This window comes from Oryx dammah, unplaced genomic scaffold (genome assembly GCF_014754425.2).
Source record: "Oryx dammah isolate SB20612 unplaced genomic scaffold, SCBI_Odam_1.1 HiC_scaffold_18, whole genome shotgun sequence".
NCBI lineage: Eukaryota > Metazoa > Chordata > Mammalia > Artiodactyla > Bovidae > Oryx > Oryx dammah.
In genome coordinates, this window is record NW_024070202.1 from 86,435,957 (window position 1) to 86,447,707 (window position 11,751).

Sequence of the window (11,751 nt, forward strand, 5' to 3'; positions counted from 1 at the left end):
AGGTCAGTGCTGGCAGTCCCAGGGTCGAGGAGGGCGGCCATCATCAGGAGAGTCAGAGTGATCCATCCGAGATCTGCTGTCGGACGAGCTTCATTTTTAAGGGATTGGAGGGATGCAGTGTTGACTTCCATTCTCTTTGAGCCCTCTCTTGTTCTTCTGGAGTGGCCTGTCGCATGTGGTTGCAATGTATTCAGGGTCCAATTCCGTCTACCTTGAGGGCAGTAGGGGTGGTAAGAACAACATAAGGGCCCTTCCATCTTGGTTCTAAGGTCCTTGATTGGTGTCTTCTAACCCAAACCCAATCTCCTGGGCCTATAATATGAGACAGGATCGTTCCCTCATTTTGGCCCTCATGAATTTTCCGTAACAATGACCAGATATGTTTATGCACCTTACTCAAAGCTAGCATCTCCTGTTGGAAAGCACATAGCGAGACAGGTGGTTTGGTCTTTCCCTCAAACACTGGACAAATGGGGGGCGGACGTCCATATACAATTTCAAAGGGAGTCAGACCCAGTTTATAGGGGGTGTTTCATGCCTGAAAAAAGCATGAAGGGAAGGAGGGTCACCCAGTCCCTGCCAGTCTCTATTGCCAGTTTTGTTAAAGTTTCTTTTAGGGTCCGATTCATTCTTTCTACCTGTCCTGAGCTCTGGGGACTGTATTCTCAATGTAACTTCCATTTGGTCCCCAGGGCTGAGGCCAGTCCCTGAACAATTTTACTCACAAATGCAGGTCCATTATCAGAGCCAATAGATGCCGGCAGCCCAAACCTAGGTATAATCTCTTCTAGGAGCTTCTTAGCTACTACTATCGCTGTCTCCTTTTTAGTGGGGTAAGCTTCTACCCACCCGGAAAACGTATCAACCAAAACTAGCAGGTAACGGTACCCATACTTGCTTGGTCTTACTTCTGTAAAATCTATCTCCCAATGATGTCCTGGCCTTTCCCCCCGATATCTTACACCTGTGTGCTGTCCTTTTCCTGGTCTCATCATCTGACAGGCCTTGCAGGTGCGGACTATATCCTGTATGGTTTTCTTTTGTTGGGGAAACTGCAGCTGTGCTGTTTGTAGGAGTGTCAAAGTCTTTTTCTCTCCCAAATGGGTGGTTTGATGTAAATGGGTACAGAGATGCCTGCCCAGGTCAGCAGGAAGCAACAGGTTGTCATCTTGGTCACAATACCATCCGTTTTCACCAGCAGGACGGGTGGTATTATCTTGCACCCAGCTCAAATCAGAGGGGGAGTATATGGGGCTTGGGGGAAGTGTTCCCATCCCCGGCGGTGGCAATCCCACAGTCAGTATATGGGCCTCGTGGTCTCCAGCAGCTGCCTCACGGGCTGCTGCATCGGCAGCACGGTTGCCTCGGGCTCTGGCATCCTCTCCTTCCTGGTGTCCCAGGACACATGCAGTATGGATACTGCCCGGGGCAAGTGGACCGCTGCCAAGAGTCTGCGAATCTCAGGTTCATTTTAATCTCTTTTCCCTCCACTGTCAAGAGCCCCCGCTCTTTATATATGGGGCCTTGAATGTGCACAGTGCCAAATGCATATCGGCTGTCAGTGTAAATAGTGACTCTTTTTCCTTTTGCCCTCTCTAGTGCTTGTATCATAGCTATCAGTTCTGCTTTTTAGGCAGATGTTCCAGGGGGCAAAGCCTCAGCCCAGATGATCCTCCCAGTGTCATCTACTATGGCTGCCCCTGCTTTTCTCTGTCCATCCTTTATGTAACTGCTCCCATCTGTGACCCATACCAGCTCACTGTTTTTTAATGGCAAGTCGCTGAGGTCTTTTCGTATGGTGGTTACCTCAGCTAACACTTCAACACAGTCATGGAGGGGCTCGTCCTCCTCCAGGATGGGTAGCAAAGTGGCAGGGTTCAGAAAACAAGGTGTTTGAAAGTGTATCTGGGGAGCATCCAGCAGCAGGGCCTGGTAATGGATTAAGCGAGCATTAGAAATCCACTTACCCGGTGGCTGTTTGAGGATCCTCTCTATGGCATGAGGAGTGTAGACCAGGAGACGCTGTCCATAAGTCAGCTTGTCAGCATCATGGACAAGGAGAGCAGTGGCCGCGATGATACAGAGACAGGGTGGCCATCCCGCAGCTACTGGATCCAGTCATTTAGAAAGGTATGCCACAGGCCGTCTCCAAGGTCCCCATTGCTGCGTCAGGAGTCCCTTCCCCACTCCCTGCTTTTCATCCACAAACAATTGAAATGGCTTAGCTGGGTCAGGGAGAGCAAGGGCTGGGGCTTCTAGTAACGCCTGTCTAAGTTCCCGAAATGCCCGCCTCATTGATTTAGTCCAAGTCCAGTTCTTATTTTCTCTGCTTCCTTCATATAGAGGCCGGGCCTTTTCAGCAAACCCCATGATCCATAGGCTGCAGTACCCAACAGTCCCTAAAAACTCTCTCACATGCCAGGGAGTCGTTGGCTTGGGGATCCATAGAATAGTCTCTTTCATAGCCTGAGTCAACCATCTTTGTCCCTGTTTTATTTTATATCCCAAATAAATGACTTCCTGTTTAGCAATTTGGGCCTTCTTCGCACTTGCCTGGTACCCCAATGTCCCCAAAGTCTGGAGGAGATCGCCTGTTGCCTTTAGGCATACCTCCTTAGTAGTAGCGGCCAGCATTAGGTCATCTACATACTGCAACAGAACGACATCAGGGTGGCTGGTTCGATACTCAGAGATCTTCGCCTAGAACCTCATTGAACAACGTCAGTGAGTTTTTGAATCCCTGTGGGAGGCGAGTCCAGGTCAGCTGCCCCACAGTTTGGCCGTCCTCGTCAGTCCATTCGAATGCGAAGATCTCCTGGCTCTGGGGAGCCAGAGGCAAGCTGAAAAAGGTGTCTTTCAAGTCCAAGATTGTATACCAAACATAGTCTGGTGGCAAGCTGCTCAGGAGTGTATATGGGTTAGGGACAGTGGGATGAATGTCACTCACCCGTTTGTTGACTTCACAAAGATCTTGGACTGGTCTAAAGTCTGTTCCCCCGGGCTTTTTCACAGGCAATAGGGGAGTATTCCATAGGGACTGGCACTTTTTGAGAACTCCTGCCTTCAGGAGGCGCTGTATGTGTGGCATAACTCCTTGCCGGGCCTCCTGGCTCATGGGATACTCTTTCACCCTCACAGGAGTAGCACTTGCTTTTAATTTAACAACAATGGGAGGTCTTTGTTTAGCCAGTCCTACTCCTGCTATCTCTGCCCAGGCCAGAGGGTATTTCTGAATCCACTGTTGCATAGCAGGATCCACTGTTGCAGGGGGCTTTGGTGAATATAGTCTATATTCATCTTTCAGTGCCAGGGATAAAACATGGATTGGTTGTCCAAGCCCTTCTGTGACTGATATCCCCCCAGAGTCAAAGTGGATTTGCGCATTGACTTTGGCCAATAGGTCTCTTCCTAATAAAGGAGCCGGACATTCCGGGATCACCAGAAATGAGTGGGACACCCGTTGGGCTCCCAAGTCCACTTTTCGCTTAGTAGTCCAGTAATATCTTTTTGTCCTGGTGGCTCCCTGGACCAAGCTAGTCTTTTTGAACATCGGCCCAAATTTTTGATTGAGAACCGACTACTGAGCTCCCGTATCCACCATGAAGCCAACTGGTTTCCCCTCCACATTAATAGTTACCCAGAACTCGGGGAGGGGTGCCGGGCCCTGACCTCCCTAGTCACTATCTTCTCCTGCATATAAGACGTGAGTCCCCGATGGAGAGTCTTCCTTTCTGGTAGTCTTTCTCCTCAGGTCTCTTTTGGGGCACTCATTTTTCCAATGTCCCTGCTCTTTGCAGTAGGTGCATTGGTCTCTCTTTAGGGCCTGTCTAGCTGGTTTCTCCCCTCCTCCTGACCGGGTGTCTCTAGTTCTCTGGGAATCGGGCCCCATTCTCGTCCCCGCAAAAAGGATTTGAGCCAGTTCTTTTTGATTCTTCCGGTTCTCCTCAGCTCTATATTCCCTTTCTTCCCATCTAATTCGTTCCTCCCTCTCCTCAGGGGTCTCTCTGTTATTGAACACTTTTTCAGCTGCCCTTACCAGATCCTGTATTGACTGTTCTCCCAGCCTCTCTGTCTTCTGCAACTTCCTCCTGATATCCGGAGCTGCCTGATTAACAAAGGCTAGCAAGACTGCTGCGCGTGACTCATCAGCCTGAGGGTCCATGGGCATATACTGCCTGAAAGCCTCCATTAACCTCTCTAAAAAGGCTGCCGGGCTCTCATTCGGCTCCTGCCTTACTTGATTTACCTTAGCCAAATTAGTTGGTCTCCTGGCGGCTGCTTGGAGGCCAGCCATCAGAGTCTTGCCGTACACTCGGAGACGCTCCCTACCTTCAGCGCGTTCAAAATCCCAGTTCGGTCGCAACAAAGGGAGCCCTTCTTCGACCAGGTGGGGCTGCACTGTGGGCCTTCCATCCACTCCTAAGACATGTTTCCGTGCCTCCAACAAAATTCGTTCCTGCTTCTCCATGGTAAAAAGCACCTGCAACAGCTGCTGACAATCATCCTAAGTAGGGTTGTGAGTAAACAGGATAGAATCTAAAAGATCAATAAGGCCTTGGGGTTTTTCAGAAACAGAGGGGTTTTGAGCTTTCCAGTTATATAAGTCACTCATAGAGAAGGGCCAGTATTAGTAGGTCCACTCCCCGTCAGGATTTGTCGGCCCAACACAGAAGGAAGTGCCCGAACGGTGGACGAAGATGCCTCTCGGCTCCCGTAGTCAGACAAGTCTCCGCCCCCTCGGGTCCTTCCGCGAGTTCCCTGGGCTGGCCCCTCTCCTGCTGCAGAGCCGAGGGTTCTGGGTCCCCTCTTTGTTCTCCGGACAACACCTGAGGTACCTGCAGGGGCAAGGGTGGCGGGATATATGGGGGAAGCGGGATTTCAGTGTCTAAATCAATCAGGCTAGGGTATAGGGAAGATTCCTGGAGTATCGGTTTCTTCCGGCTCTCCCGTGCCTCACGGTCTTCTTCCTTGGGGGCCTCCACGACCAGGACCTGTGGAACAGAAGCACTGGAGGGGTTGTGAATAAAGGGTTTCAGCCAAACTGGAGGGTTTTCTACTAGATTTTTCCAGACCAGGTTGTACGAAGCTTGGTCCAGATGGCCCCGAGGGTCAGGAGCCATTATTTTTTCTTTAACAGCCAGGATGACCGGCAGGCCGAAAGTTCCCTCCAGCGGCCAGCCAACCTGAAATGTCAGCCACTCAGATGAGCATAGGGTTTTTAGCTTGCTCTTCTTTACTAGCATTGATAGATTCTGAGCCTTGGACTTAAAATCGGAAAAATGGTCAGTCATTACAGATAGTGGTGTAGAATAACTTTGACCCATGACGGCAACACCCACAATAAGCAACACAAAAAGCAAGCACGGCGCCGGCACACAGAGACAAGCGACAGACAGTAGACGAACAAATATCGGCCGAAAACACTGAACTAGGTTTATCACGGGTTGCTGTCATCCTGTTCCCCAAAGTTACCTTACTGAAGGGCGTCCACTGCCCACCAGACTCAGGATCGGGAGAAACGTTTTCCCCCATTCCTTTACAGAATGGCTCACAGAACCAGCTGCCTTCCAGCTTGAATGCTGGGCCTCGGACTTATGCTGGCCGGGCGACTCTTTCACCCCCTGACCTGATGCTGGCGTCCAGATTTACTTCTTCCTAGTGAGGCTTCCCTTATGCCTGGAAGGTGTTGTTCTTCTCAGCCAGGGGATCCCGGACAAGCCCCCAAATGTTATGCCCGCAGTCTGAGCCCCCACAGCTGAGAAAACAGGACATCCCTGGCAATGCAAAAGCAAAAAGGGCTTTATTGCTAGCTCGAGCTAGGACCCAGGTCACATCCAGGGCAGTGGAGTGGAGCAAGGGCCCTGAGCCCTGAATTACAGCAGTATTTATAGGTTTAGGACAAAGACAGGGAGTTGGCAGGGGCAGATTGGTTGCAAGGGTTCTTTAGCATCTACTAATTGGCTAGATTTTCACGCACGTAGGCTTTCTTAGGGGGTTTTCATCCTCATCCTGATAGGCTTGAACCAGGCTACAGGGAGTATACTGATTGGTCGAGCCCTGGCGCCAGCAAAAGATGATCTCAGTTCCTCCTTGGCAATAACTCAGCCCCTCTGTGAAGGAGACTTAGGCCTACCTTGGCCCCCTGAAGCCTGTCATGGCACCTGTTTGGTCCTAACATTCTTGAGCTTCTCCATTTTCACCATCAGCATGACACTCAGGGCCACATCCTCTCTGGACTAAACAAGTGGAGAGTGCTAAGTTCTTGGACCAATCCTCTGTCTCTGGGACACCTGCAGTGCAGTGGACGAGTCAAACTAATTACTGAAGCCAACAAGGAAGATTTCAAAAAGAAATTTCAGACAGTAAAAAGAAACAAAGCATTTTCCTACATCTTCTAGCTAGAAAACCATAGGGCCGCTTATAAAATACTCTAGTCTCACAAAAACCACGTTATCTTCTTTTCATTTACAAATTTACAAAATGTTTTAGGCCAAAAGTTCGTTTTCTGGTCATAAATGGCACTTTTAAACACACCATTAATTGGGAGATCTTGAATTCTCAGTGAGCTATAAGTCGCAATTCTAGGCTACTATTGGGGATTATCTCCTAAGGATAATGAAAATAAATTTTTCTTTGATATTTTTATATCAGGCTTTAGGAATACTAACTGGGGCAAAGCTTCAGACAGGAAGTTTGGCCTCTATGGGTTTGTTTCTAGTTCCTGAAAGTATCTTTGGCAGTTCATTTTGGACAACTCTATTGAAGCTCATTTAGAAACTACTGGATGTTTTTGTCATAGTTTATTCATATACATTTTCTTTTAAGAAAAATTTAGTTTGCCTCAATTTTAGTAATTTTAAAGCGAATTTAAAACAACATTCAGCTGTCTTTGTTAGAAGTCAAGCTTTACAACCTACAGCTCTGTTAAGGAAATTATTTAATGAATTTTTAAAAAATTCTCTTATGCAAATATATTGCTAATTATTTAGCAGCTAAATGTGCTAGGAAAACTAGCCTCCCAAGAGAATAATGCTCACTTTGGCAGGTACGTTCTGGTATATTTCCAAATGGATCAATCCCTTACTATCTGTTAGATAGTGAGAATCTATACATAATAACTGATAATACATTTGTCATTATTGTTTTCTTTGCACTACTTTTTGAATAAACCTCCTAAATATAAATCTGCCTGCAATGTGGGAAACCTGGGTTCAGTCTCAGGGTTGGGAAGATACCCTGGGAGGAGGACATAACAACCCACTCCAATATTCTTGCCTGGACAATCCCCATGGACAGAGGAGTCTGGCTGGCTGAAGTCCATGGGGCCACAAAGAGTTGGACATGACTGAACGACTAAGCACAGCACAAATATAAAACCATGTCATTCTTAGTAGTACACATAGGATACAAATAACTAATACCTTCTAAACACATATTGTTATTAGACAACTTAGGACATTTTTTTCCAAAGTGAGCATTTTGGAATTCTACTTTATTAATATATATATGGAAATCATATTAATAAATCTGTTCTTTGAGAAAATATCACAATGGTTTTCCTTTTGGAAACCAATGCTTAGATCAGTGATATTCAAAGTGTGATCCAAGGACTACTGTGAAGGTCCTCTTCACTAAATAGAAACTTATTAAGTGAGCTATAAAGGTTCATTATTTGCCATTTATAAACCAAAGTTACTGTTAGAAGAATTTTCTAAGGGCTTTAAAGTAGCATTCTGTTATGAAGTCTGGCTGGCATACTATGCTTTACAATGTTGTAAAGTCCTACTGGGCACATCTCTTCAGATAGTTGAAATTTCTAAAGTTTTCCAGTAGAATTGTATACTATTATTGTGTACTTCATTAAAGCTTTTTGTAAATTACAGGATTCACTTGCTATTATTTTTTTGCTTTTAATTCTATATTACTGTTGATTTTAATCACCATTAAAATATTTGTTATAAATTGTTTGGACTTTTATAATTGTATTGATTTAGGTTTTAATAAGTACATGAAAAGGATCTTAATATCAATAGTCATCAGAAAAGTGCAAATTAAAATCAAAATGGGATAACATTTAGCCTACTAATATGGTTTAAGAATTAAAATGTATAGATAGAAATATAGATTTCCTATGGACACCATAAAGTTGACTGCATTCTTCCCACAGTAAAGAAGAACACAATCTCAAGGGATTTTAATAATATCTCAGAAAGAAATGGCAAAATCATGGTATTTGTGAAGACTGGGAATTTGATTCAAGGTGTATATTCAGTGCAGAGCTTAAGATTGGTAAGGAGCGTTACAATTTAGGACTGACAGACACAGCATGATGAAGATTTTAAAGTGTGAGTTTCAGAGAGTTCAGGGAAGTAAACAGTTGTCATAAGCTCTGTACTGAACAGTTGAACAGTTTGGTGTTTATTTAATGGGTCTTTTATGTTTAAAAACTTTTTTATCTTTGGCCACACCATCTGGCATTTGGGATCTTAGTTCCCTGACCAGAGATCAAATTTGCATCCCCTGCATTGGAAGCATGAAATCTTAACCACTGGACTACCAAGGAAATCCTGTAATTGTTTTTTTTTAGGAAGTCCTGGGAATAAACAAAATTATTTTCATCTTCTCTTTTTCTAGACAAGAGTTTCCTGGAATATTAAACTCATGTTGATAAAGAGCAATAAAGTCATATTAATGAAGCTAGCCAAATAATAAAAGTCATCATTATAGAGACCATAAGCAGAATGCATGTGGAAGGTTTCAGTTCTCACTGTCTTGTCATGTAGTCATTCTTTAACATGGGCTATAAGAAAGCATCCATTAACATGGTGACATGGTCAAATCTAACTGTCATCCGACGACTTGTCATGATCATGTATCGTGTATCCAGAAATGGTTGTTTTAACCTCCACAAGTGTCATATTTTCCTATTCTTTCTGTTGGATGGTCATTTGCTGAATCATTCAGCGGCACAGTGGCTACATAGCAATGTTCAAATTATCTGGGGATCACATATCTGAACGCTGCAACCAGACATACTAAGAGAAGAGTTATGACTAGAGTTTGTAATTCACTTGTCAACCAGGAATCAAGGCATCCAAATTAGAATAGATCACAGCCTCAACCCAAAGAGTTTCATACCAGTTTGGTTTATTAGCCAAACTGATGGATTTTTCCCTCTCAAATCTTTTTGGTGATGTTAAAGATACTAAAGAAGCCTGCAAGAAGGAAAGCACAATTCTTCCCCTGAAACAACACATACTCCTCTTAAGTGGTCAGTATTATATCTAAAGAAATTCTGCTCTGAACCAGCACCTGTCCAATTTCATGAGTTTCTCAAGTGACACTTCTCTAGGTGGCACTTTCCAGCTTTTTTGTTAGTTTGTGAACCGCAGCATGTAGGATTCTTCCTACTCCCCAGGCCTATTCTAAAGCACTGGGTGGACTTTTTCTAAAAGGAAAATTAGATGGGCCAAAATGGTCCCTGGGATGCAGACTATCCTGAAGATAGGAATCAGATTACCAATATAACAAGTTCCTGTCCAGTTGGCAAGTAGAAATCAGTGGTCCTTTGTACACAAATCCAATACTAGTCATTGGAATCCAGTAAGTAATATGTTTTGGACAATCTACCCTTGTGGATTGTTAAATAGCATTGTAAATTTTGGCATCACTTGTCAAGAATGGTTCAGCACCAGGCAATGAAGTTTACAGTATCAAAATCCATAAGCAGATTTAAGTCAGAAGAAAAACAGCATTTCTTTCTCAAATCTTTCAAAGTTAGTTGGCCTTCAAATATATACCACTTGAACCATAATCCTCTTCTCAGTTCTATTTTTTGTGTAAGCTCCATTTCAAAAGTGAGACCCAACAAAAGATCACTGAATGTTGTTTCAGTGGAGACAGGAACCTCCTTTTCTAAGTACAATATGATATGGGGTTTCAGATTTCTCACTGTCTGGTCTGCTGTAGGCTTTTTCAATCTACAGTGTTAATTAACAGTCAAATACAGTTAGTTACCAGGCAACCAATGGATTTATTATAAGGCTTTGGTACCAAGAAAAGCTCAGTGGCTCCCAAAGGAAGGTATGTTTTCTGCTTTATTTATATGCTTTAGTGTACTAATAAATTGAAATCATGCATGGGAGCTATACAATGGAGTGACTAAGAAAGCAAACATTAAAATTATGAATAGGATTCTTAAAAAAAACATAGTTAAACTCTTGGTATTTCTCCAGTAGCCCAGTGGTTAAGACTTTGCCTTCTAATGTGTGGGGAGGGTGCCCGTTCGATCCTTGGAGGCTAAGATCCTACATGCCTTGTGGCCAAAAATCAAAAACGTAACACAGAAACAATATTGAATTCAATAAATAATTCAATAAATGAATTCAATAAATGAATTTAAAAGTGGTCCACATTAAAAAACATCTTTTAAAAAGATAGTCTTAATTCAGCAAAAGAAGAAATAAAATATCTAGAAAAATAAACAACAAAATAATGAGATTAAAACATTACAATCCACAATCTTTTACTGTGGATCTTGGGTGGAAGCTATCTATAGATTTAGAGATAGATGTATATATATATATCACCTAGTCATCTGCTCAGTCTGATGATCTTGAGATGAAACAATATCCTTCAGAAGACTCTGCATCTGGGCAGATCCAGAGAATCTTAATCTTGAGGTCTCTGCTAAAGCCCATCTTCCAGATATTCAAGAATATTTTGTATGTCAATGATGCTCTTTCAATTCATCTCACCCTCTTCTTCCCCCACTGTGTCCGCAAGTCTGTTATCTACATCCACATCCCTATTCTTGCCTTGCAAATAGGTTCATTGGTTCCATTTTTCTAGATTCCATATATATGGGTTAATATACATTATTTGTTTTTTTCTTTCTGACTTATTTCATTCTGTATAACAAGCTCTAGGTTCATCCACCTCACTTCAGTTGACTCAAATTTGTTCCTTTTGTAGCTAAATAATATTCCACTGTATATATGTACCACATTTTCTTTATCCATTCATTTGTCATTGAACATCTAATACAACAGCCTCTGAACTGGGCTCCCTCCTGTCATTCTTGTTCTATTCCAGGGTACTCTCCATACAAGTAGTCAAGGTGAGAATGAAAACGCAAATCAAAACACTTCCATGTCTTCCCATTTTTGTTCATTAAGAGCCAAATCTTTACCAAGATCTACAAAGCCTGCTGGTACTACTCTTAGAAGTCAGGCTGGAGCAAGTGCTTTTCAGGGCCCAGTTTTCACCTCTCCCCAACTGCACTACACACCTGCCACCAGATGAGCAGTCTACAAGTAAGTCACTGGAATATGCACAACTGGAGTCGACAGCCTACTTATAGAATGTGCCCTTGTTCTCCAATATTCCCTGCCCAGATGTTTCCAGGGCTGCAATCTATTCCATACGATCCGATTCTCTAAGGACAGACCTTACTGCAGCTGTGCACACTCTAGACCCAAGAGGTAACCAAGAAGCAGCTGCTGGAAGGGCTGAATCCACGTGGATCTTGGATAAAATGATCTGGGATATCCATATATATGTATAATCACTCACACTACAGAATGGGACTGAAGGGGGAAAGCGAAGGGGGCAGACCAGGGGGCAGACCAGGGATCAGGGACAACTTCCTATTCATCAACCTAGAATCATGAGTCCAAGAGTTTTACATTTACATCTGGCCCCCTGGGTGTTATAAAGGTTAAAGAAGGGAATGAGAACATATTTTATTTA

The 11,751-nt window shown here is 43.8% G+C and overlaps 1 protein-coding gene across 1 annotated transcript; it reads right to left on the reverse strand.

Moving 5' to 3' along the window:
- Window positions 1-264: 264 nt before the first annotated feature.
- LOC120877533 lies at window positions 265-4,612 on the reverse strand. The gene is given in 6 exon segments (XM_040259884.1): window positions 265-312; window positions 889-1,063; window positions 1,183-1,397; window positions 1,400-1,473; window positions 1,476-2,689; window positions 2,691-4,612. Coding segments are annotated over 6 exon segments (3,648 nt in total).
- Between the last annotated feature and the right edge of the window lie 7,139 nt (window positions 4,613-11,751).